General features: G+C 35.0%; 1 protein-coding gene across 2 annotated transcripts in view; it reads right to left on the reverse strand.

The window, feature by feature from the left end:
- Window positions 1–23914, reverse strand: part of ARHGAP24 (Rho GTPase activating protein 24) — a 102652-nt gene that overhangs the window by 34880 nt on the left and 43858 nt on the right. Inside the window, exon 1 of one of the 2 annotated variants that reach the window (XM_074272860.1) lies at window positions 11728–12152. The exons of the other annotated variant lie outside the window; for it this stretch is intronic. Coding sequence (XP_074128961.1) covers window positions 11728–11857 — 130 coding nt within the window. The 5' untranslated portion in view covers window positions 11858–12152. Of the gene's footprint in view, window positions 1–11727; window positions 12153–23914 lie in introns of those variants that run through there. 2 annotated transcript variants of the gene reach the window in all.

Consider the following 23914-nt stretch of genomic DNA (forward strand, 5'->3'; position numbering starts at 1 on the left):
AATAGTAAGGTCAGATATGAGCTCACACTCACTCTATCCCCTGCATTACCTAGTTGCCTCCCACTCCCCAGATCCCACCATTATATGATTATTCCTGCAGACTCATAAAAATACTTTGATAAAATGCAGCATGTTTTTATGTTAAAAAGCATAATCATGAAGGGATCTTCTTTAAAATATTGACTAACATACTAAATCCAAGAACTAGCATTTTTATAATGAGATACTAGAAATTTTCAAAATACAAACAGGGATTAAAGGCAAGTATGTTCCCTCTCACCGTCATTATTCAACATAGCTAGTTAAAAGCAGTGAGATAAGGGAACACAATTAAAGACATATATTGACAAAGAGGAGAAAAATAATTGCAAAATACATTAAATATCTGGGATTCAATTTTCCAAGTAAGTATAAAACATTGTTTTGCAAAAATTAAGATGATAATTGGCGAAATATTTCCTACTCATGGATGGGTCATGTCAGCATACTAAAATGATGAAACTCAATCAACATTTCGTTCTATGCTGTTGAAACTATCAATGGGATACTTAACAAAATGGGATGGGGGCTGGGATTAAAGGTAGTAATGGAAAGGACATGTTTCCAGACATTATATTAAAAATAAACAAAAACATTTATTTGGTACTGGTTAAAAATAGAAAAATAGATAGTAGAGTTGACTGGACAAGCAACCATCAAGAAAAAAAATAGAAACTATAGGCTAATGTTTGGTAAAAATCAAGAATATTTGTTATTGGGGCTTCAAAGAAATCCCTCTTTCTGGTATTTTCTAATTGTTGAGAAAATAGGAAATCATTTAAGAAGAACTTAAATTTAGATCAGTATCTTACAATATATATATATATATATATATATATATATATATATATATATATATATATATATATATATATATATATAATAAGTTTACAACCTACATAAAAGTGACATCTTTAAAAAATAGAGATGAACAGGATGAATTATCTTTAACAACTATCATTAAGATAAGAATTCTTAAATGAAGTATAGAGGAGCACATAAAAGATAAAATTAGTGGTCATTCATTTTGAAAACAGCATATTTTAAATAAAATTATGTTAAATCTTAAAGTTCAAATATTTCAAGTATTTCTACAAGTAAAAATAATTTATGAATTTTACTTATAATAACTAAATTTACTTAAAAGCCTTCCCAAATAAGAATGGAAAGAACCAAATCATTACTTTTTTATCAGAGAAATAAAGCAATATGAAGTTATAAAAGAATGACTAATACTTGAATTTATTAAAAAAGAAAAGGCTCAACTCTTTCACTTATTTCCCCAATGAATTCTAGCATTCAGTCATTACTTAATGATTTCATATTGCTTTATTTCTCTAACTTTAGAAGATTATATTCATTGCCTCTTTATTAGTATACTAGAATGTTTCTTTTAATTCTTTTCATGCTGTTTTCAGCCATTTATTTCACTGTTGTTTTTCCCACAGGAAGTCTAAATTTGAATTCAAAAATACCTTCTGAAAATGGAATCTGGGACATTGTCTATTCAGCAAATGAAATATAAAATTAATTAGGTTTTAGGATACCACACATAAATGCAACTAAGGAATATTAAACAAAACTAAATACTTATACCATGCACAAGCCAACATGATTTTATCCATTTGAATAAGTCCTTGTTGTCTCTTGAAAAACTGGTACATTTACTAATTAGTCCTTGCTGTTGAATGAGGAGGATGCTCAAGTATCACTTCTATCAGTCTATGACTCTTTCTTTTTCTTGGTAAATAGATACTCTACTGTATATATAGATACTCCACAAGCCTGTGCTTGCATGCTTTCTCTACTTATATATTGATCAATAAATTACTTCCCCTTAAACATTTCAAGAGATCAGGCTTATACATTCAAACTTATCAACTGACAAAATGTACATTGTGGACTTCCATCTTTCTGCTTTTTTAACTGGAATAATATGTTAATAAAAATGTATATAATTGAATTACTAATTAATTTACAGAATTATGAAATAGACACAGACATGCTTAATTTAGGTACTCACAGGGAAAGAACAAAAAGGCAGTGAGGAGTAATACTTTAATCACACTTTAATATAGTAAGAGGGGGCAGGGGTACAGAAAGTTCAGATCCAAGAGCAAAAAGGGGGTTACAGAGGCAAATGGCATGGGGATAAGGCTGGGGTGCCGGAAGAAGGTGGGCAGCATAGTAAGAGACAGAAAGTCTCTTATGTGACCGTGAATTAAATAGTTGGGAGGATTCAAGAACATGGACCCAGATAGAGATGGAGGAAACTAATTTAATCTGTGGCATTTGGGATTATATGTTAATTAGTATATCCACATTTTCTAAAAGCTGTTAGTATCATTTGGTGTTCTGCTGAGATTACTATGGCTATTTGGAGTTTATCTAAAAATTACATACAAAGGACCAAAAGACCTTGACAGCAAGATCTAATTGGCTTCCCCTGATTAAGTGGGTAGTATGATTTTTGGTTAATAGATGAGAGAGTTTATAAATTATGCACCTTTGATATTTGGAACATTCTACATGTTTGTGACTTATAGATTCCCCTTTGTATTCTTCCTGCTATTGTTACTTTATTCTGATTATAGACTTACTATATTGACTAGAAAGGAGAGAGGCCAGGGAAATCAGAACAAGATATAATTTTAACATAATGATAATAATAACAACAATAATTGCTAATTTGTATAGCATTTTAAAATTTGAAAAGTATTTAACACATATTACTTAATTTTATCCTCACAATAACCTTGAGAGTTAGGTGCTATTAAAAGAGATAAAAGTGACTTGCATAGGTCATACAACTAGTAAGTGTCTTGCCCAGGTTTGGAATTCAGATCTTCCTTACTCTATTTCATCAATATGGCAAGATACTATGTCAGGCAACTAGTCACTCTTTTTAACAGAGTGGTTCTTCCCCAAACTCAATTTAAATATACACATATTTTGTGAATTTGTGTTCTCATTGATGTGCATGTTTCTACCAATGCTGCAAACCATTTATGTGCATCTTATTAAATTTTTGCTGAGTTTTTCTGGAAGTCTGTCATGGGGATTTGCTCAGTCTGTTGGAGCCTTCCATACTTTTGGAGCCTTGAATACTATTAAAACAGTCACAATGTTACTGTTGTAGCAAAGCATGATGATGTCCTTATTTTATATAAGCATCCCATTTTCTTTTTTTAAAAATATATAGTTCCTTATTAGAGTCTTCTCACACCCACCTATATTACCATTGCTGAATGGCATTCATTGATAATTCTTCAAAGATGACATCATCTTGTGACTCATAATCATATTACACTACCTTTACAATGTGATTATTTTAAAAATAGGCCCTTTTTTCAAGAAGAAATGTCAGGTAACTAAAGAAATTCTGTAATTTCAAAAAAAAAAAGTAAGCCAAACTACTATCCTTCTGTTTAATTCTAGAACCAATTCACTCTTTTCAATGTCTGTCCAAGATACATTTACAATAATGATGAGCTCAATAGATTGTTCACCTCACTGCATGTCAAAATCTGGACAACAGGTATTCTTCACCTACTTGTCTTTTCCTGTGTGGATGGTTAGGCCCAACTCTTTTGAGTTGTTATGGATCTCCTCCAGGGGGTTCTTGGATTAGACTCACAGTCCTGGATGTGCTTATAGAGGAGGTAGAAATAGCACTAAAGAGAACAAAGATGGAAAAAGTAGCTGGATTAGACTAGATTTCCATAGAGAAAACTTCTCCTGAAGGAAACACAATTGTGAGAGTATTAAGGGACAGATTGATTCACAATGGTATCACAGGCAGGGAAAAAAAGATCCTGAATTTTATCAGCTCACAAAAAAAGATCTTAAATCTTATTAGTTCACAAAAGATCTTGAATATTATTAGCTCACAAAAAAGATACCTAAGAGAACATCAACTATCAATCAATAAACCTATTTTCCTAGAAATGACCAATTTGAGCAGCAAACTTCATTTCTAATGACCAAAAATTACAAACATCCTTCAATGACTGGGAAATGGTTGAATAAATTATAAGTATATATTACTAACAATATTTTAATATATTTTTAAAATTATATGAGGGATACAATACTAAAAATACTAAACAAAGTTCTCCAAAGTGAAACTAGCAGAATCATAACTGTAAATACTCTGATTGCAACTATAAAAAAGGAAAGAAGAGAGAGAGGAGAAGAATGAAATGGGGAGGGGAAATAGGGACCTCCTATAACCAGAAGGGAACATAAGACACAAAAATATTTTATGTTCTTATGTACTGCTTGTTAATTTATCTAATTCATCTTTGCTAAATGTTAAGAATTTTTGGGATTCTTTGATTAATTATGGGTTTTGACAGTTATTAAACTTATAGTGATTTTTAAAGATTTATTACATGGCAAAAAAAAAAAATATATATATATATATATATATATATATGTATAAACTTTAATAAATCTTTGCCCAAGTGAAAAAACTCATTCCTTAAGCCATCTTTTAGGAACCATATTTAAATTAAATAAAGAAAATTACAATGTGCCTGCATTTCCCTCTTATGGTATTAAGGTAAATTACTTTCCCTTTTCCAACTAAAAATTTTTCTGGGCCATAATTAACTAAAGCCACTATAATTATTAAGGCTCTAGAAAATAGTGAAATGCTCGTGACCTATAAAATGTAGTTTTAAAAAAACCAACAATTATATAGATGGCAAAAGTTTAAAAGGAAAAAATTCACAAGGCTAAAAAGAGAATTTAGAAAAAACAAAAGGCTCCAAGCTCCTCGTGACTAGAACACTCTCCCTTTTCACTTCTACTTCAAGAGTCATAACTCATTGCATATATTTCATTCCTACACACAAACACATACACACATGTACACATACTATGTGTATGTATATACATACATATGTGTATGGAGGAAGAGAAACACGGACAAAGAGAGAGAATATTTACTTACAAGTGAGCATGCTGTTTCAGAACCAGCAGGATTATCTCCCTTTTGCATACGTATTTCTAATATGGACAATAGTCCCTGATACATTAGGATAGGTCATGGACCTGTGACTTCTGTGGTACAGAAAACTCCAAGGTGAGGAAATTCCCTCAACTAATGAAGGTTAGAACGTTTCTCCATCTTATAACCCTAGATGGTTATCTAGAACACTGAGAGGACTGGCTTTGTAGGTGACCCTCCATCCAGCCATGGATAGGCAGCCATGCTGTCTCTCTAGTGTTCTCTTAAATGCCAAATCCAATGGTCCTTTCTCAGTGTTCATTTTCTTTGACCTCCCCACAGCTTTTGATACTATTAATCACTTTCTTCTCCAGGATACTTTTTTCAGTCTAGACAATATACCCTCCTGCTTCTCCTGCTAACTCTCTGACCACTTCTCAAATTCCTTTGCTAGATCTTGATCCAAGTCATGCTTTATACCTGTAGGTATCCCCCAGGCAGTGTCCTTGTCTCTAATATATAGTATTTCCCTTAGTTACCTCATCAGCTTACAAGGATTAAATGATTATATCTACCCCAATGACTCTCAAATCTAATTGTCCTCTCGTGACCTCTAAACTCACATTTTCACCTATTAGGCATTTCATTTTGTATGTTTAGTAGACATCTTAAACTCAGTAGGTCCAAAACTGAATTTAGGAGAAAAGCCTCTCACTGCATTCTGGGGGACTGCCAGTTATCTTGACTCTTGTCTTGCCAATGAATTCCAATGATTCTGGAGGAGAGAATGAGGTTGAGGACTTTGTACATTTCTCCCTCATTTAAATCCAATTCATTCACAAGTCAAGACATTGCCCTTGTGATGTCATAGCTCTCTTTGAGAACAAAGGACAAACAATAACATCTCAGATTTATCCTCTACATACTTTATTTGTACATATAGTTTACACGTTGCCTCCCCCATTAGATTGTAAACTCCTACAGTGCAAGAGCTATCTTGTCCCCTTCTTGTATCCGCAGCACTTAGTATGGTGCGTGGCACATAGTAAATGCTTAATAAATGCCAGTTGATTGACTGACAACTGGGGCAATGGTTGCATGAGTGGAAAGGAGTAGCTCAAAGATGTTGTGGTATAGAAATGACAAAATTCATCAACTGAGTGGCTGTGAAGAGTGAAGATGGAGTCTGGGATGATACTGAGATTATGGAACTAATGGAAGAATGAAGATAATAATAATAAGCAACTTTGGAGGAGAAGTAGGCTTTGAGGAAAGCTACTCAGTTTTGTCTTAGACATCATGAGTCTGAGATGGTTTGTGACATACAAAGGGCAGCTAGATGGCAGATTGGATAGAATCAGATCTGAAATCAGGAAGACTCAATGAGTTCAAATCTGGCCTCCGATATAATAATGTCATCCTGGGCAATTCATTTAACTCTGTTTACCTCAATTTCCTCATCTGTAAAATGAGTTGGAAAAAGGAATGGCAAACCACTCCAGCATCTTTGCCAAAAAAACAAAAAACCAAATCACGCCAAATTCAAATAGAGTCACAAGGAATTGGACATGACTGTAAAACAAGGGAAGAACATGTGACATTCAGATTCAAAGAAAATGACAAAAAACAACGAGGAAAAGATCTCTAGAAGCAAATACAAATTACTCTGTTTCGATCTAAAAGTATTTAACATCTGACTCTAACCTGCCTCTCTAGATTTATTATCCATTAATTTTTTTCTTATACCCTCTAGCATGACCAAATTAGCCTCCTTACCTTTTCTTATATATGATAGCTCATATCCCTTTTCCATCCTCTTCTTCCTCCTCCCACCCTATCCCATGGATGGAATAAATACCTAGCTTTAATCTAAGTTCAACTCAAGCATTCTTTTCCAAATCAATTATTTCCAGATTCCCAAGTTATTAATGCTTCCCTAACCATCTTCAAATCATTACCTTATATTTCTGTATTTATTTTGTGTATATATGTATAGATAGACACATATATACATATGTGTGAGTCTGATTCACTAGATTGAGACATTTCCATAGAGGTAGACAAGTGTTCTGGCTTCTTTCTGACATATCTTGTTAGGATGATATGAGGAAATCCTGGCCATTCCCCAGTGACTAGGACATTGTTAAAGAGTACCACCATTACTAAGAATAACTAAGAATTAAGATAGATTCTTGTATAATTATAAGAGTTATAGAAATAGATCAGCTCTTCCTTTTTTGGACCCACTTTCCAACTCCTACCCCCACTCCTGACATTTTTCTCTCTTGGACTTTACCTCCACTCTCCAGATCAAGAGTGGATTGTTAGGAGCCAGAATTCATATCCAGTTCCCTGCAAGATACCCCAATTCAGCAAAGTAGTGACCCCTACTATATTGTTAGGCACATACATGTTATCTCCTGGAATAGAATTAAGCTTTTTGAGGGCAGGGAGTATTGTACTTTTGACTTTGTATCCCAGATGACTAGAACAGAGACTAAAACACAGAAAATATTTAAGAAACACTTGATGATTGACTAAAAGACTAGATGATGAGGTAGAGCTAATGTTTGCTCTCTAGTTCCATTTACTGGGGATTCACTGTTTTTTTTGTTTTTTTTTTTGTTTGTTTGTTTGTTTTTTTGATGGAATCATTAGGAATGGTCATGGGAATTCATCAATTATCAGCTCATCATGAAATATAGAAAAGAGATTCAAAACCACTTTCATTTGGAATATTTAAGTTTTATCAGGATTCAAGTCACATAGAACTCTCTCTCTATATAAATTGTATTCCATGATTCCATGAGGATGGAATTTAGGAATATAAGTGTTTGTAAAATTATAGTCTTCCCTTTTTTTAGGTCAGAAGTAATTTTAAGTACATATTCTCTTATGGCCAAAAGGCATCTGTATATGGCAAGGCAAACAACATAGCTTATCTGTACATAGTCTGGGATGTAAAGAGTCTTCTTCAAATTTCTAGAATCATCAAAAGATTTAAATACTATTCTTCAACAGTTGATATATAACTGAAGTAATTCAAATAATTTAACTTTTACCAAAAACAATAAAGGAAAAATTTTAAAATAGTAGTAAAAGAAGGGTAAATTTAGAGATTTTTGTTCATTACCAATTAAAACAAATACAGAAGTATTAGTCTAATTTTCATTGCATTGCTTCCTTTTTATGTTCATTCATTTTTTCATTCTCTGGATTTGTAGCACACAGCTATCTCTCAGGTGGAGATTACTAATTGTTCCTATTTTGCCCTGTTTTGTGTTTATGAGGTTATGACTTGTGCACTGGAAAATTGTAGAAAACATTCCATATTTATTTGAGGCATTTATCTGAAAATCAGTTTAAGAATCATGAATTTACATGAGTTTTTTTTTTTTTTGAAAATTCTACTTAGCCTGATAAGAAATACTTTAACCTTAGTTCTAAGCATCTCCAAAATTCTTCTTTGAACTGTATTTTTTTTAAATCTATACATAGTCTTATAGGTATTTTTAAAATAGACTTATTTTGATTTTTGAGAAAAGTCTGGGCAGTTCTTGGCTCACTCCGATAGTTACATCCCTTCTTCCCTTTCTGAGTAGAACGCTCTACATTTTATGTTTTTCAAAGAATTAGTGCAGTGAGCTTTTTATCTCATAGCATAGTGACAGACATACAGTAGGCACTCAAAGAATGCTAATTGACTCTGTGGGGAAGTGCTGACTCACTAATCACTCAGAAGTCAACTCTCCAGCCTAACCTCTGGCCAACCTTTTTTAATTCCTTGAACATGCTAACTCCTGAGTCCTAATCATATAACTTTGGTATGATGGAATCAACTCTTATTGTCATGCTTATTTATAGAGAGCTTTTACTTTTGTCATCAATCATTAAATAATTAGAAATTCAAAACTGCAATAAAAAGAATGCCTAATGGGACATTTGCCCCCTACCACCATAACTTTTGCTAGACCCCAACACTCCCCAAATAATACATAAGATCATTCTGAAACTAGATGTAAGCAAGATTTCTAACTTAGTCTGAGCAACTTTGCAGATTGTATTTGTTAAAGGATGCTGCTAATTTGGAGGAAAGAATGCTGGCAAAATGATAACATGAGAGAAATGGTACAAGAACTTTGGAGCAGAGATTTTTTTTCCCCTTGAGAAGACATACATGCTTCCAATATGAAGAGATAGACATGGAGATTTTAGAAGTTGCAGACATATATTTCCCTAATTTCCAGTTTGCCTCTTTAGAAACTTCTAGGAATTTTTCACTGGGGAAAATCAAGCCCCTCTCTAGGTTTAGCTGAGATGTCTAATTGCTCCCACATAAAGACTTTATTCACTATGTATTTTCTGGTATATTTTAGTCAATATAAATTCTCTGTTTCTGGGTTTTTGTTTTTTTTTTCATCTGCTTAGAAAAATGAATTTATTTTCTCTTTACATTTTGTGTTTGGTGGGAAGGGGATTGTAGGCAGATGTAAATTTAGAGCATATACCAATAATAGAGAAACAGCTTTCTATTCCAAACCCATGTACCCCTCTCACTTTGCCCTGAGCTATTATACAGAATATGTTCTTTTTCCTTAAAGGAGGTCCAAATTTCAGGTCGCTTCTCTCTCCTGGTCTTTTCCTATCTGTCTATCAATTCCAATTCTGTCTTCTTTGCTGGATCCTCAATCAAATCACATCCTCTAACTGGAGGGGTTCCATAGTATTCTGTCTTGGAAGGTCTTCTTTTCTCCCTCTATACTTCTTTCCTTGGTGAGCTCATCAGCTCTTATGGATTTAATTACTATCTCCATCTGATGATTCTCAAATTTAACTGTCCTGCCCCAACTCTGATGACCTCCAATCTTGCTTTTTGCCTGTAAGACATCTTGAAATGAATGTTCAGTAGATATCTTCAACTTAACACATCCAAAATTGAACTCATTATCTTCCCCCTCCCAACCCTTCCCTATTAGTATAGAGAATAATCCCATCCTTTCAGTCTCTTAAAATTTATATTTTAGGGGCAGCTAGGTGACACAGTGGATAGAGCACCATCCCTGAACTCAGGAGGAACTGAGTTCAAATGTGACCTTAGATACATACATAACAATTCCTAACTGTGTGACCCTGGGCTAGTCACAACCCCAATTGCCTCAGCAAAAAAACAAAACAAAAAAACACCTTACATTTTATCTTTGACTATTTTTTTACTCTCTGTTTCCAATCTATTGCCAAGGCCTATATCTTTCACCATTCTAACATTGTAACAGAAGGCTTCCATCTCTTTAGACATGGTACAGGCCCTCATCACTTTATACTATGACTATTGTGGTAACCTGCTGAAAGGTCTACATCTCTCTTCCAGTCCATCCTCCATTCAGCCATTAATGTGATTTTCCTAAAGTACAGATCCAGTCATGTAACTCCCAAACTCAATAAACTTCAGTGGCTCCCTATTGCCTTCAGGCTCTTTAAAATAATTTTAGATTATATGTATGTATGTAAATATGTATACATGTATATCTGTATATATATATATATATATATATATATATATATATATATATATATATATATATATATATATATATATATATATATACATATATGTGAAAGAGAGAAAGAATTCTGCTATGATAATTTCTGGTGTCCATTCAAATAAAAGATATAATTTTAAAGACTAAAAAAAAAAGAGAACACTTTCATCATGTTTAGCAATAACATTATATCTAGTTCAGTTTAACTGAGTCATAAGACAATTTAGAAATCATTCCCATATTTGGCTTCAAGTTTGTATTTTATTCAATTCAGTTTATGGTTCTGGGATCACACACATAAACCTATAGAAACTAAAGTAATTTTTAAGTTATAATAATTTCCCTTAATTTCAGTTTAGTAAAATTTGTCCCTTTGCTGCACTCAGAGGTTTTTAATATTTACATTCCCCTCTTCCTTCTTTCTGTTTTTCTGTATATGTGTGCATCCATAGAAATACTTGTGTATATATTTATTTTACACACACATACACACATACATATTGTTATATATCATATCAATATACCATGAATATCTTATTACATACATAGACACAGCAAAAAAAGTTTAGAAGTCTCATACTTTATATTGTTTGAGTCTTTTTTTAAATGTAATTAGATATTGTAACAAACTGGTAGGCTGACTCTGACATATTTCTTACTCATTTTGTCCTGGTACGAGAAAACACTATTTTACAAAAACATACTCATCATTTGTATTAGGAGTACATGTACTATGACTAAATAAGCAATCCAATCATACTTGCAAAGTTACTCTGTATTTCTGGCCACGTTTATAATTTACCTGGAACAAAATATACTTTGTTCTTAAACAATTTTATGAAAAGTAAAGAAAATAATTTTTTTTAATGTTTGCAAATTTAAACAAAGAAGTTTTGCATTTCATGCATAGAGGAAGACAAGAACGTACAGGGTTCCTATACTGGAACAGAATCACAATTTATACATGAAGAAGTCTGAAGGCACTTTTGAGTTAGCCTGCCCATTCTGAATATAGAACAGATATATCATTTGACAACAGCAGTTAATTATACCACTCTGGCCAGCTTAGAATACCAAATCTGACAGGGTCTAGAATGTTATGATCACAAATAAGGGCTACAAATAAATTGAGTCAGTTCCTAAATAAAAGGTGACAAAATCTCTCAAAATACTAGAGACAAACAGAGTCAATACCTGGCTGCGTGCTTTTAAGTAAACGAAAAGGCTTTTCCTCTACTGTCCGAAGCCAGCTCCAAATGAAGGCCCTTTGGGGCTGGCAGACAGAGCAGGTGCGGCTGGTGGGAGCTTCTCGGTGCCGGCGCATTTGAGACAGCCTCTTTTATTATCTCTTGGCTCGCTGCTATTTCTCCCATGACCCTATCACCCAGAAATGGAAACTATAACCTTCTTGGTATCAGTGGAGTCTCAAAACTATTAACCTTAAGTAAAAAATGCTGTTACATCCAAATTGTGAAGTGAATACAGGCAGAACTATCACCAAGAAGGACTGGGAGAGCTAAGGAGAAATCCTAAATTCCAAGGACTAAGGCTTCTCAGGTCAGGCAGTTCTATAAATGGAGACTAAGATAAGGGGAGGTCAGAAGATGAGTGAATCTGAAAATCCTCAAAAGAGTGAGATATAGTCACCAAATGCCACCTGTGCTAAAACTGTACTTATGGCCCAGTATTTATGATTACATCTTTCTCATTTGGAATAGAAATCAAGAAACTTTTTGAATCATTTTCTTCAGATTACATAGTTAGTGTAAAGAATAGTGTAAAATTACAGGATTTGCCCAAATCAATATATCCATGGTCTTCTTTTTTTTTTTTTTAACTTTAACTTAAAAAATTTTTTTCCCTTGTTTCACCCCTATTAAAAAAAACTCACTGAAAAACAAAAACAAAAACAAAACATACAAACAACAACAAAAAAAACCAAACCCTGATTCCTTCCAAACTAGAGGGTCACAGTCAGTGGGGAAACCCCCGGTAAGGTTTAAGACCCTTCAGCCCAGAGGGAACCTGTTGACAATGTCTGGTTTGGCTCTACATCTCCCCTAAGGGCTCTTAGCCTTCCTGAGAAGTCAGGGGGCGGTGATAACCTGTGTTGAGATTGAAGCAGTGATACCAGGTGGAAGAGTGATATCAGGTGGCAAACTACCTATGATAGCAACTTGTTTATGCGGTTTCACGTGGGCAGTGTTGTTTTTGTTACATTATATAAAGAGGAAAGTCCTTGAGATAAATGGATTCCATTTTTCCACCATCCTTGGGAGTCCCACTTCATCACTTCTCCACTAAGAAAGTATATTTCAATCATCCCAGCATGGGGGCTCTAGAAAGCAGGACAAAACAGGTATTTAACACAACATAACACAACCCACAGATGGATGCACACATTTATGCATTTTTTCTTTGGGGATCATGGATCCAGAGTTAGCAGGAACTTCAGAAGGCTTCTAATAGTCAGCTAAAAGGCATTTATTAAGCAATTACTGTGTACTTGATATGCCGAATTTTTAGGATACAAAGAAAAGCAAAAGCAGTCCCTGACACTTTTTACAGAGGAGGAAAGTGAATTTCAGTGAGGTTAAATTATTTGCCAAGATCACATCAGAAGCTGGGTCCTTTGACACCAGACAGTGTTCTTTTTGCCCATTGTACCATACTATCTTCCTGGTATCTGTCAAAAGGAAATCACACCATGAGATTTATGTGAAAATTAAGTTTTCAAGAGAAATGAGCATGCATGTAGAACCCAAAGGATTCCCAGACTTTACAGAAATTTACATTTTTATAATAGCAGGACCAAAGAGAAATAGAAAAGATCATGGGGCAAAGAGGCAGTAATCCCTTCCAAAAGGGGAAGAGCAAGGTGATGGCAAAAGCCTCATTCTTTTCCCTTGGGAATTGCTAGACTATGGAGATAGCAGGGTCCGCTTATCTGCAAAGAATCCCAGATGCACAAGCATTATCCCAGCTTGGCACACAAAAGCTTGTGCCTGTCTTGCTGTTCAAGGACACACAGGGAGTCCAGCTTGAGGTGCAACAACTCTTGGGGGGAGCTTCCTCCTTGACACATCCAGGGCCTCCTGCATACTCTAGGTCCAATGTTTCTAGAAAATATGGCAACTCAAATAGACAAGTTCAAGGGATCCCTTAATAGGTAAAATCTAAATTTGTCTTCTGTTGGAATACACAATACACAGGAGAGCTGTTAGAATACACAGGTGCCACCTGATAATGGCTGCTGGAGATCCAACCCAGAATGGATCTCCTCCTGTGAGAGGATGATACAAGGAGATTAAGAAGCAGTTGCTATTCTCTGACCTCTGTCACTGAGAGGCTGTTGCATTGTCTGACATCTCTCCTCTTCCCTCTGCCTCCAATTTATCTCATCCCCAATTCGCAACACCTGTGTCAGCAAAGGCTGCCTTGCTCCTTCCCATGAGCTGTGGAAGCTCTTGGAGAATTGATCTGCCCCTTAACAGCCTTCCTGACTTGAGGTCCAGCACTCTATCTGTTGTGCCACCTACCAGATTCCTTGATGAAAAAATATTTTAAATAAAATGCATACAAGTATATACAAGTAAAGTGGAAATATAGGATAAAATATGATAAGATAATAAGCCTCCAGTTATGTAGATAAGGATTAAGTAGGTGAACCATATGCTTTTACATAGGCATGAAGGTGAACAGGGAAGCAGAATTCACAAAACTGAGATAATTTCACCCGTTACTATTTTTATAAACTCCAATTCCGTAAATAATTGATTTTTAGAAAAGAGGAAGTCATTCTTAAACAGAAAATTGAAGTTTGGAATACACTTTTACAAATCATCTCATTTTATCTTCACAGCTGTAGGAGGTGAATGTTATTATTTTCATTTTACAAAAGAGGAAACTTGGGCAGACTTGCCCAGGGTCATACAACTACCAAGTGCCTAAAGCTAGATTTGAATTCAAGTGTTCCTAACTTGAGGTCTAGCTGGGGAGATTAGGAAAGTTCTCCTGCCTTCAAGAAGTGGCTCTAGAATTTTGCCTTGAAGAGAAATTACAGCAGTAAGGAGGAAGAAGATCCCAGAGAAGGGAGATAATCCATGAAGATGGGGTATCATTTATGGGCAAGAGTAAATAGGCATTTTGTAGTGGCAAGAAAGTGGAAACTGAGTGGATGCCTGTCAGTTAGGGAATGGCTAAATAGGTTATGGTATATGAATGCTATGAAATTCAATAAGAAACTATCAGCAGGATGACTTTAGAAAGTCCTGGAGAGGCTTACATGAACTGATGCTTAATGAAATGAGCAGAACCAAGAGATCATTATATACTTCAACAACAATACTATATGATGATCAATTCTGACAGAAATGGCTGTTTTCAACAATGAGGTGATTTAGGCCAGTTCCAATAGACTTGTAGAGAGCCATCTACACCCAGAGAGAGAACTGGGGGAACTGAGTGTGGATCATAGCATAGTTTTTCCACCTTTTTTATTGCTGTTTGCTTGTTTTTTGTTTTCTTTCTCATTTTTCCCTTTTTGATCTGATTTTTCTTGTGCAGTATGATAATTGTGGAAATATGAATAGAAGAATTGCACATGCTTAACATACATTGGATTACTGAGGGGGATGGAAGTAAAGGAGGGAGAAAAAATTTAGAACATGTGGGTTTACAAAGTTGAATGCTGAAAGCTATCTATGTATATATTTTGAAAATTAAAAAACTTTTTTTTAGAGTAAATTGGCTAGTTTGACTGCAATATAGAATGGATAAGTAGGAGTTGAAATGTTAGATTGGAACAAGATTATGAAGGGCTTTAAATGACCAAGGAATCTGGGATTTATCTTCAAAGTAAGAAGCCACTGGAGTTTGTGTTTATTTAGCTCTTTCATTTAGCTGTATGCTAAGCACTTTATTGTTAATACAGGTTTGCTATATTTCAGGTTCTTGGTTAAATCTTATTCCACCATCACAGGAAAGAATTTCAAAATTGAATTTTGTAGAGATTAAAAAAATACAATGTGAGCCACATGCTCTCTGGGGAAAAAAAGACCTAGAAAATTCATCATGAACTCAAGCAAAGTGAAATGTACAGTATACAGAATAATAACAATGTTCCTGGATAACAAGGTGCAAATGTCTTTACTATTCTCAGTAGAACAATCATCGATGACTATTCTGAAGGACTTATGAAAAATCCTATTCACATCCAAAGAAGGCACTGATTGTGTCTGAATACAGATTGAAACACACTCTCTCTGTCTCTCTGTTTCTCTTTCAATGTAATTTTTCTTAAGGGTTTTATTTTCATTAGGGTAAGGGATCTATGGTTTTTTTTCCCCACAACCTGATTTTTATAGAAATGTTTTACATACCTTCACAAGTGATTTCTTAATTGTGGGTGGGAATAAGGGAGAGAACCTAGAACTCAAAAATGGTAAAACATAAATGTACATTTTTTGGTTTGTTTTAAATGTAATTGGGGAAAAATATTAATTAAATAAAAGCAAACCATTTAAAAAATCATGAACTCACTTTGACTTTAGAAAATAAAAAAGAAACATAATAGAATGAGTCCTAATATTAGAAAATACTTTCCGCCCCTTCTCTTTCTTTAATGTTGCGGTGTCATTTGTGGGCTAAGACTTTTCATTAAGACTTTGAATATGTTTAGCTTCTAAACTCTGAGACTGATAGTCATGTTTATTTTTTCTTTTACATTTAGTTTTATTTTTGTCTATTCTAGGGACACATTTCTTTTTTTTCCCCCATATGATTATGGACCACAATTTTAGAACTGAAAATTTTATTAGAGGCTTCAAAGTTTTCTAGAAGAAATTTGCACATGAGGCGCTAGGTGGCGCAGTTAATAGAGCACCAGCCCTGAAGTCAGGAGGACCAGATTTCAAATCAGATCTCAGACACTTAACACCTCCTAGCTATATGACCCTGGGCAAGTCACTTAACCCCAATTGCCTCAGCTAAAAAAAAAAAAAAGAAAAAAAAAAAAAAAAAGAAAGAAATTTACAGTAACTATTCCAAATTTTCTTAACAAAACTAAATCAGAGAGTAGTATAAAACAGGAGTATAGATTTAGAGCTGGAAGAAAGTCTATTTCAATTTAAAATCAATCTAGTTTATTCCCCTACTTACACAATTTTTTATTTTCTGATGCTGTGATCTAGTTTTATTATGGTTTTTGAATAAGATTCCACACCTAATCCTGCTAAGGATTTCTAAGGGAAAAAAAAAATTCACATACATCATTTTTCTAGCCTAAGTCAATAAAGAAATAGAAAGGCCCACAGACACTGAAAATGGAGTCTGGTCAAGGGTGTATTAATCAGAATATTTTTATACTTAGAGAAGCTTTGTACCAGGACAAGGAAAGGCCTAAAAGCCAACATCAAAATACTTATATAGTCTGGAGCAGCAGATACCAACTGGCACCTTTTGGTCATTACCAAGTTCTGGTCATAGATTGAAGGTGGACTGGGGGGGGGAACTGGTGCTTCCAGAATGAGATGAAGTTGTGGGCCAAAATTCTTTGGACTTGGACAAATTCTTCTTGCAGCCAGCTTGAAGATGGGACTCTGTCTTCAAGGGAAGGAGTAAAGTTTCTAAAAGAATTGGGTTTAATAAATTGTATTTATGTTGCACTACCAAGGCTTGGCATACCCTATGCCCAATCAGTCTCTGGAGAATTAAATGCTGCCTTCTGGTGGCCTCCCACTCAAATGGCTTCAGACATTAATTATAAGTCTCCCCCACTACACAATAATACAGGTTGTGGGTTGATCAATTGGTAAAAGTTGAGGAGGATGTTGGGGTAGTTATGGCTTAGGCAAATGCTGTCCAAGTGTTTATGCACATCATCAGGCACTTAGGAAATAAAGGCAGGAGTCACAGGGCCTACTACCTGTCCTGCTAGGAAATGCAGAGGAGGATAATACTATCATCCCCTGGAAGGAGCTTTAGGTGTAGTTCCAGAAAGGTAGGATGGATAAGAAAGCAACTGATGGTCCGTGACTGAGAGTGATAGTAAAACTGTACCAGGAAATTAAACACCTGAGGACTAGTCCTTTTACACCACCCAATCTTGAGGTTTCCTTCAAAATACCTATCTCCCTTATATGGATCATTCAGGGGCCTTACAGGGCAGCCTATGGGGGTAAGGGGTTGGTCTACAGATCTACTCTTTCAAAATCTCTAGGCAATTTAGGTAAAGCAAAATGGAAACCCTTAGAGTTACCTGAGTTATCGATGTAGTTAACATCATACAATATTGGGTATCTGGGGCTGGGGAGTGGGTGGAAGATGATAGATATTTCTGCTCTAGCAACAGAGATGAAAGAAGCTGGAATACTTTGTTATAGCAACCCCTCGGCAAAAGACAGACAGAACCTGAGAGCTTATAATGTACAATAAGGAGCTGAACAAAGTCATCATGGTCTCACCCTAGATATTGTTTTCATCATGTTTGTGGGGCTCACTGAATAGGTGCAAAGATGGAAAGATGGGGAAAAAGATCTTTTGGGATTTCTTTCAGTAATGTAACTGGTTTAAATTCATTGTTTCAAGATGCCTATAGATAACTTAACAGCTGCCATTGATTTTTCTCTTCTCACACACAGCTCAATTAATTCTTTCTGTCTCTCTTCTTTTCCTTCTCTTCTTCCTTCCTCTTCTTCCTCCTCCTCTTTCTCCTGTTCTTTATTCTCTCTCTTCCTCTTCTTCCTCCTTTTCCTCTTCTTTCTTCTTCTCCTTCTCTTCCTCCTTTTCTTCTTCTATCTCTTTTTCTCTCCCTCTCTCTTCCCCTTTGTCTCTCTGTATCTCTCTCAGTCTCTGTGTCTTTGTCTGTCTGTCTGTCTCTCTCCCTCACCTTTTTTCATCCCTCCCTCTTTCTCTATCAAGTCTTTTGTAGAATTGAGGATAATTTTCCTTTTCTGACATGGCTACTTTTCTCATGCTGTATTAGATCTTTGCTCTTACAAACTGCACCTCTTAGAAAGCTCTCAGGGTGGCTCAAGGCCACCTTTTGGTTCAAATTTCAATACAGTTCATATCACTCAGAACCAAGAGGGAATGCCTGTCCCTCTGAACTACAAATCCCAGAATGCCAATTAGATCTCCAACACCTATTTCATTGAAAATATAGGTTTTCATATGAAAATAAGGTTCATATGAAAATAAGGTTTCCCTGGACACCGATAAACACGTTTGATTCACAGCGACATTTGAGAATCTAATTTTAAAATGATGGGAAGTTCACTAGTCTAAATATTAGCTCTTCATCTGCTGGTAGTCAAGTGAAAGGAATGAGTTTGTTCTCTTCAGCAGGACATAACAATAATGTCTGACAGTTTCAAATTCTGCTGTAATAAATCAACTTGATGAATCTGAATTTCTAAGCACAATAGAATCCATCTCCATGGGAGCAGTAATTTCCTAAGAAAATAAATCCTCAAAGAAAAAAGACAAGAAAAACAAATGGTTTCTTGGACCTCATTACTTATATACCCACAGATTTCTAGGAGCACAGAACATACATATACTGAACTAATACCCTAAGTGGACTCCACCCTGAAGCTCAACTTGAAGTGATGTTCATCATCTACCTGAACTCATTCCTCAATGATTAACACATTTCTACCATGTCATACCCAGTGATTTTCAATCCTTAGTTGTCCTTATTCAAACTCTAATCTTCATTCCCTGCTTTCTGTTCGTGAGTGCTAACTTCTCTACCCCAAACTCTGCAATCTCCCACTAAAAGCTACTCATACTTTCTCTGGTATTCTCTGGAATACATAGATAACAAACTTGCTTTTATCTCAAATCTTTTCCTTTCCTGCCCTTTTCATCTTCTTTGTGTCTTCCTTCTGATGACACAACTTCCTTAGTCATACTGGTTGCACTCATTTCTTCTGATTCTCATTGAGGTAGAGGAGTTGGGATACTCCTAACCACTGACCATTTTCACTGCCTAGTTCATCTTGTATTGCCATCATTAAAAAATTTCTATTCCTTTGAGCATCACATAATCTATATCTATCACCTAATCAAAATTCTGGTAACTGTTGTCTACCGACTTGGAAGGTACTACCTTTCCTTAATGATTTTACTGTCTAACTTAAAATCTTTCTTCCCTCCTGAATTCCTGATCTTATACTGGAGGACTTTAACATACATATTGATACTCCATCAAACATTCTTGATCAAACTCTTCTTCAATTTATATATTTCATATGAACTATTCCTCTACCACACATCAGTTATACATAGAAATGTTTATAATCTTGATCTTGCTAACATGAACTTCACTCTCACCTGAAATGGTCAAAGGAGTGAAGAACATACGCAAATAGTTGGAAACAGAAATACACTTCAATTGCATACATTCCTCATTCACCATCCTTCTTTAAAAAGATTGAGCATAAAAATTAGAAAAATAAGTGTAAGAGAATAGGATGGAAGGAAATATACAAGGATCATAACTATGAATGGAAATAGGATGAATTCATCCATTAAATTGACAAGGATAGCAGAACAGATTAGAAAACAAAATCTAACAATATATGGTTTACAAGAAACACAGCAAGTCGCAGCAAGATGGCAGCAAAAATGGGGGCTGGAAACTGAGCTAGATCACTAGTGTAGGAAGCACTAGGGCATAAAGAGATCATAAAAGTACCCCTGAACTACCTCTGAGAGTAGGAACAGGGGTCATTTGACAATTCTTTGTCACTCATTAATTAATTCTAAATCACAAGTCCAAGGCAGAAAAGAGTAGTAGAAAATGAACATGGGATCTAGCTGAATGAATATTGAGCAAAAGACAAATTCCAGAAAAGGAATTGTGTGGTTCGGAGCTCAGGAGCAAATCTGCAACTCCCCTAGAAGTGAGCAGAGCCCAGTACTGACAAAAGTCAAGAAAATGGTTTGAAAAATGGGAAGAAAAAAAAAAGGGACAGGGATCACAAGGCAAATCCAGAAGAAAAGAATGACTAGAAAACAAAAGCAAGTAAATAGAGAAATGAAGATAGGACATAAGCCCAATAAGAATTTAATAGGATAGTTAAAGAAGGAAAGTTTTAGAAAAGTAAATTGCAGATCTGAGCTTTGAACCCAGGTTTTTCCATTCTAAAATGAATGCACTTTCAAGAATTATATATGCTGGAAAGTGAACTTAGAATTAGGAGAAATAGGTTTGAAATCTACTTCTTCAAGTCACTAAACCTATTTAAGTCTCAATTTTCTTGTCTGTACAACAGAAAGACTAATACCTGTAGTATTTTATATCACAAAAATAAGTGTGAGAATGAAATGAGATGGTATATTTAAATGTTAGCTATTATCCTTATGCTGTATTGTGGAGCTTTTTTGAATGACTGATCCATCTTCTAGTCCAGTAATATATAACCTCAATAATATGTTTTGTTTCACTTCTTGTATTCAAGTTCCATGGCAGCTTGTCTCTATCATGTTTTTCCGAAGGCTTTTAAATTCACTTTCTTTTTTTTCCCCTGAGGCAATTGGGGTTAAGTGACTTGCCCAGGGTCACACAGCTAGGAAGTGTTAAGTGTCTGAGATCAAAATTGAACTCAGGTCCTCCTGACTTCAGGGTGCTCTATCCACTGTGCCATCTAGCTGCCCCAAATTGACATTCTTTTGAGGTCATAATGCTCTATGAGTGACAACTGCATCTTCTTGCATTTTTTTTTTTTTTTAAAGATGGCTTTTATATCAGCAACTATCTTGGGATCTCCTAATTCAGGACTTTAAAAAAAATTTTCCACTCACAACCAATTTTTGCCCAAGAAATTTTTATATAACTCCATTTCAAACTTTAGCCAAAATATTTCTGGCAGCATTCATGCATGTTCAGTGCAAATGTGCATGTTTTGTATTCAGACAAGGCTGCAGTAAAGTCACACAACATAGGAAAGTCATCTTGGATTCATTATGCATTTGATTTTGAATTAATTTTTGGTTATTGTGTTCAGAAACCTTTTACTGTTACCAAATCTTTCTCAACCTCCACGTTCAGTTATGTAACCCCACACAGAGTTGTGACCCACAGTTTAAACAGCTTTGTCCTAAAGCACTGTGCAATTTTCCAAAATAATTCCCTCCAGCCTTCGAGTATGTTCCAATAGGATTCTAATCCTACCTCATTAAAAATCTGTGACTATTCTCTAAATATCTATATTTATATGGCTTAATTGGGATGGATTAATGATTCAGTTATATGTAAAATATTATCAATATCTATTTTCTCAACCTTCTTGTAGACAGCTTACTTAATCTCCTTATAATGACAATAGATTTCATTTTTTGTTGGGTTTCAGGGGTTCAATGCATTTAGTACAATGTTAACTGTAAGTAGAAACATTTTTTCTTATGGCATTCTTATGCCATTCTGAAACTAATTTATTCCCTTAAGGGGTGACTTTTTGAACTAAGAGCTATTTCAGATCTTCATATTTTGGTCCTCCTATCATTTTTTATATAACTGGAAGGTTTCCTCTTTTTGGAGATAGAAGCCAAATCTGAATAATGTAGGACTTTTTGGTTCAACTCATGAGTTACAAAAGCAATGAAACATGGTAATCACACAGGTACAATGACCATGGCCATGACCAAAAAAAAAGATAATTTTTTTAAAAGTTGAGATTAGGTGTGATGTTCTGTTTCTCTAGATTATAATCATTCTCTGGGAGAAGGTTTCTTGGGGAGCTTCTGGAGGCAGCCTTCCTTTAAGTTCAGTTCAATAACCCCAAAATGCAGCCAGGAGTTAAAGTCCTTTATTTTCTTTTTCCAAATCTTATCTCCAGATCCTTTATTTGCTCCTTCAAGCCTTGTCTTCTCCATTTGGGGCTCAGCTAGCTTTCTTAGAGGCCTCTCTCTCTCTCTTTGGTTTTGAGAGCTCTTGTCCGAGTGTCTCCAGCCAGCATGATCGTCGAAGTTGGAATGAATCAGATTCCTCCTCTAAGAGTGTGGGATTGTGGGTTTCCCAGAAGTCAATACTAGTTGTAAATCTCCTGGAAGTCCATGAGCAGGTTTTTCCTTTAGACTTGTTAATCTCCTGGACTTGCGAATTTCCCCACTGAAATCCTGGCTCTCTGAATCTCCTCCAGCTTCCCTGAAGTTCTTCTGGGAAGTTCTTTCCTTGACTCAATCCAGACTCTGACTCTCCCCACTGAATCCTGGCTCCGTATATCCTCCCAGAGAATGGGCTTGTGGGAGCTCCTTAAAGGACCAATGAGCAAACTCCTTTAAAGGTTTGAACTAAGTGCATAAGTACCTTGTAAGAATCCTAACATGTCCCCTTTTCTTTTGATTTAGAACATAGGATGGTCATGACCTTGAAACAGGTATACATAAATCCATCAATATGGGAGTTATTACACAAAATTACATAAATTACATAAACACAAATTGTTTAAAATGTATAAAGTTGGAGCTCTATCATCCTGTAATTACTATAATAATAATAATAATAATTAACAGTAATAATGATAGCATTTATGTAGTACTTTAAGGTTTGCAAAATACTTTACAAATATTATCTAATTTTATTCTCACAATATCTCTGGAAGGTAGGTGCTATTATTATTTCTATTTTACAAATGAAAGAATTGAATTGCCTGGTATCACATTGCTAGTAGGTTATGTGACTATCTGAAGCTGAGATCTTCCTAACTTCAGGTCCAACATTCTATCCATTGTGCCATCTACTTGAAATCATTGAAAGTATAAAAACCACTACATCATTCAATCCATCAAAATTATAAATAAGTGTGAATATGTCCTTAATCATTTAGAAAGGATTATAACTTTGACCTCTGATAATCACAGATGATGACACACAAAAAACTTCTTGAACCCATGTATAAAAATAATTATCATTTGAGCACTGAGCTAATCAAAGGATGGACCAATGGTCAGTCTAGTGTTGGTAGGATTCCTGTTCTAGAGCTGAAATATCTGGAGAGGAAATTGTTCCTCATTCCTCTTTTTTCCTCCCCACCCCCAACTCCTCAAACCTCAATTGACAATATGGTCAGAAAAACTAGATTACTAGTACATAGTATATATAAAAAAGAGGAGAGAAATTGGTCCACTAAGAGGTAACATCCAACTGGGAGCAATGGTGACCTAAGAAAAGGCAGCTTCAAATTAACACTTGCTATGTTCACTTCTTTTTTCTATTTTTTATCGCTCCCATGTTTTTTCCCCTTTGCTCTGATTTTTCTCTCCCAACATAATTTTAAAAAAAACCAATGTGTAAAAATAAATAAACTAAGAAAAAGCACCTTCAGACAACTTCCCTTATAGCAAGAAGAAGGACTCTAGCAACAAGCTACACTTT

The sequence above is a fragment of the Sminthopsis crassicaudata genome, chromosome 6, assembly GCF_048593235.1.
Source record: "Sminthopsis crassicaudata isolate SCR6 chromosome 6, ASM4859323v1, whole genome shotgun sequence".
NCBI lineage: Eukaryota > Metazoa > Chordata > Mammalia > Dasyuromorphia > Dasyuridae > Sminthopsis > Sminthopsis crassicaudata.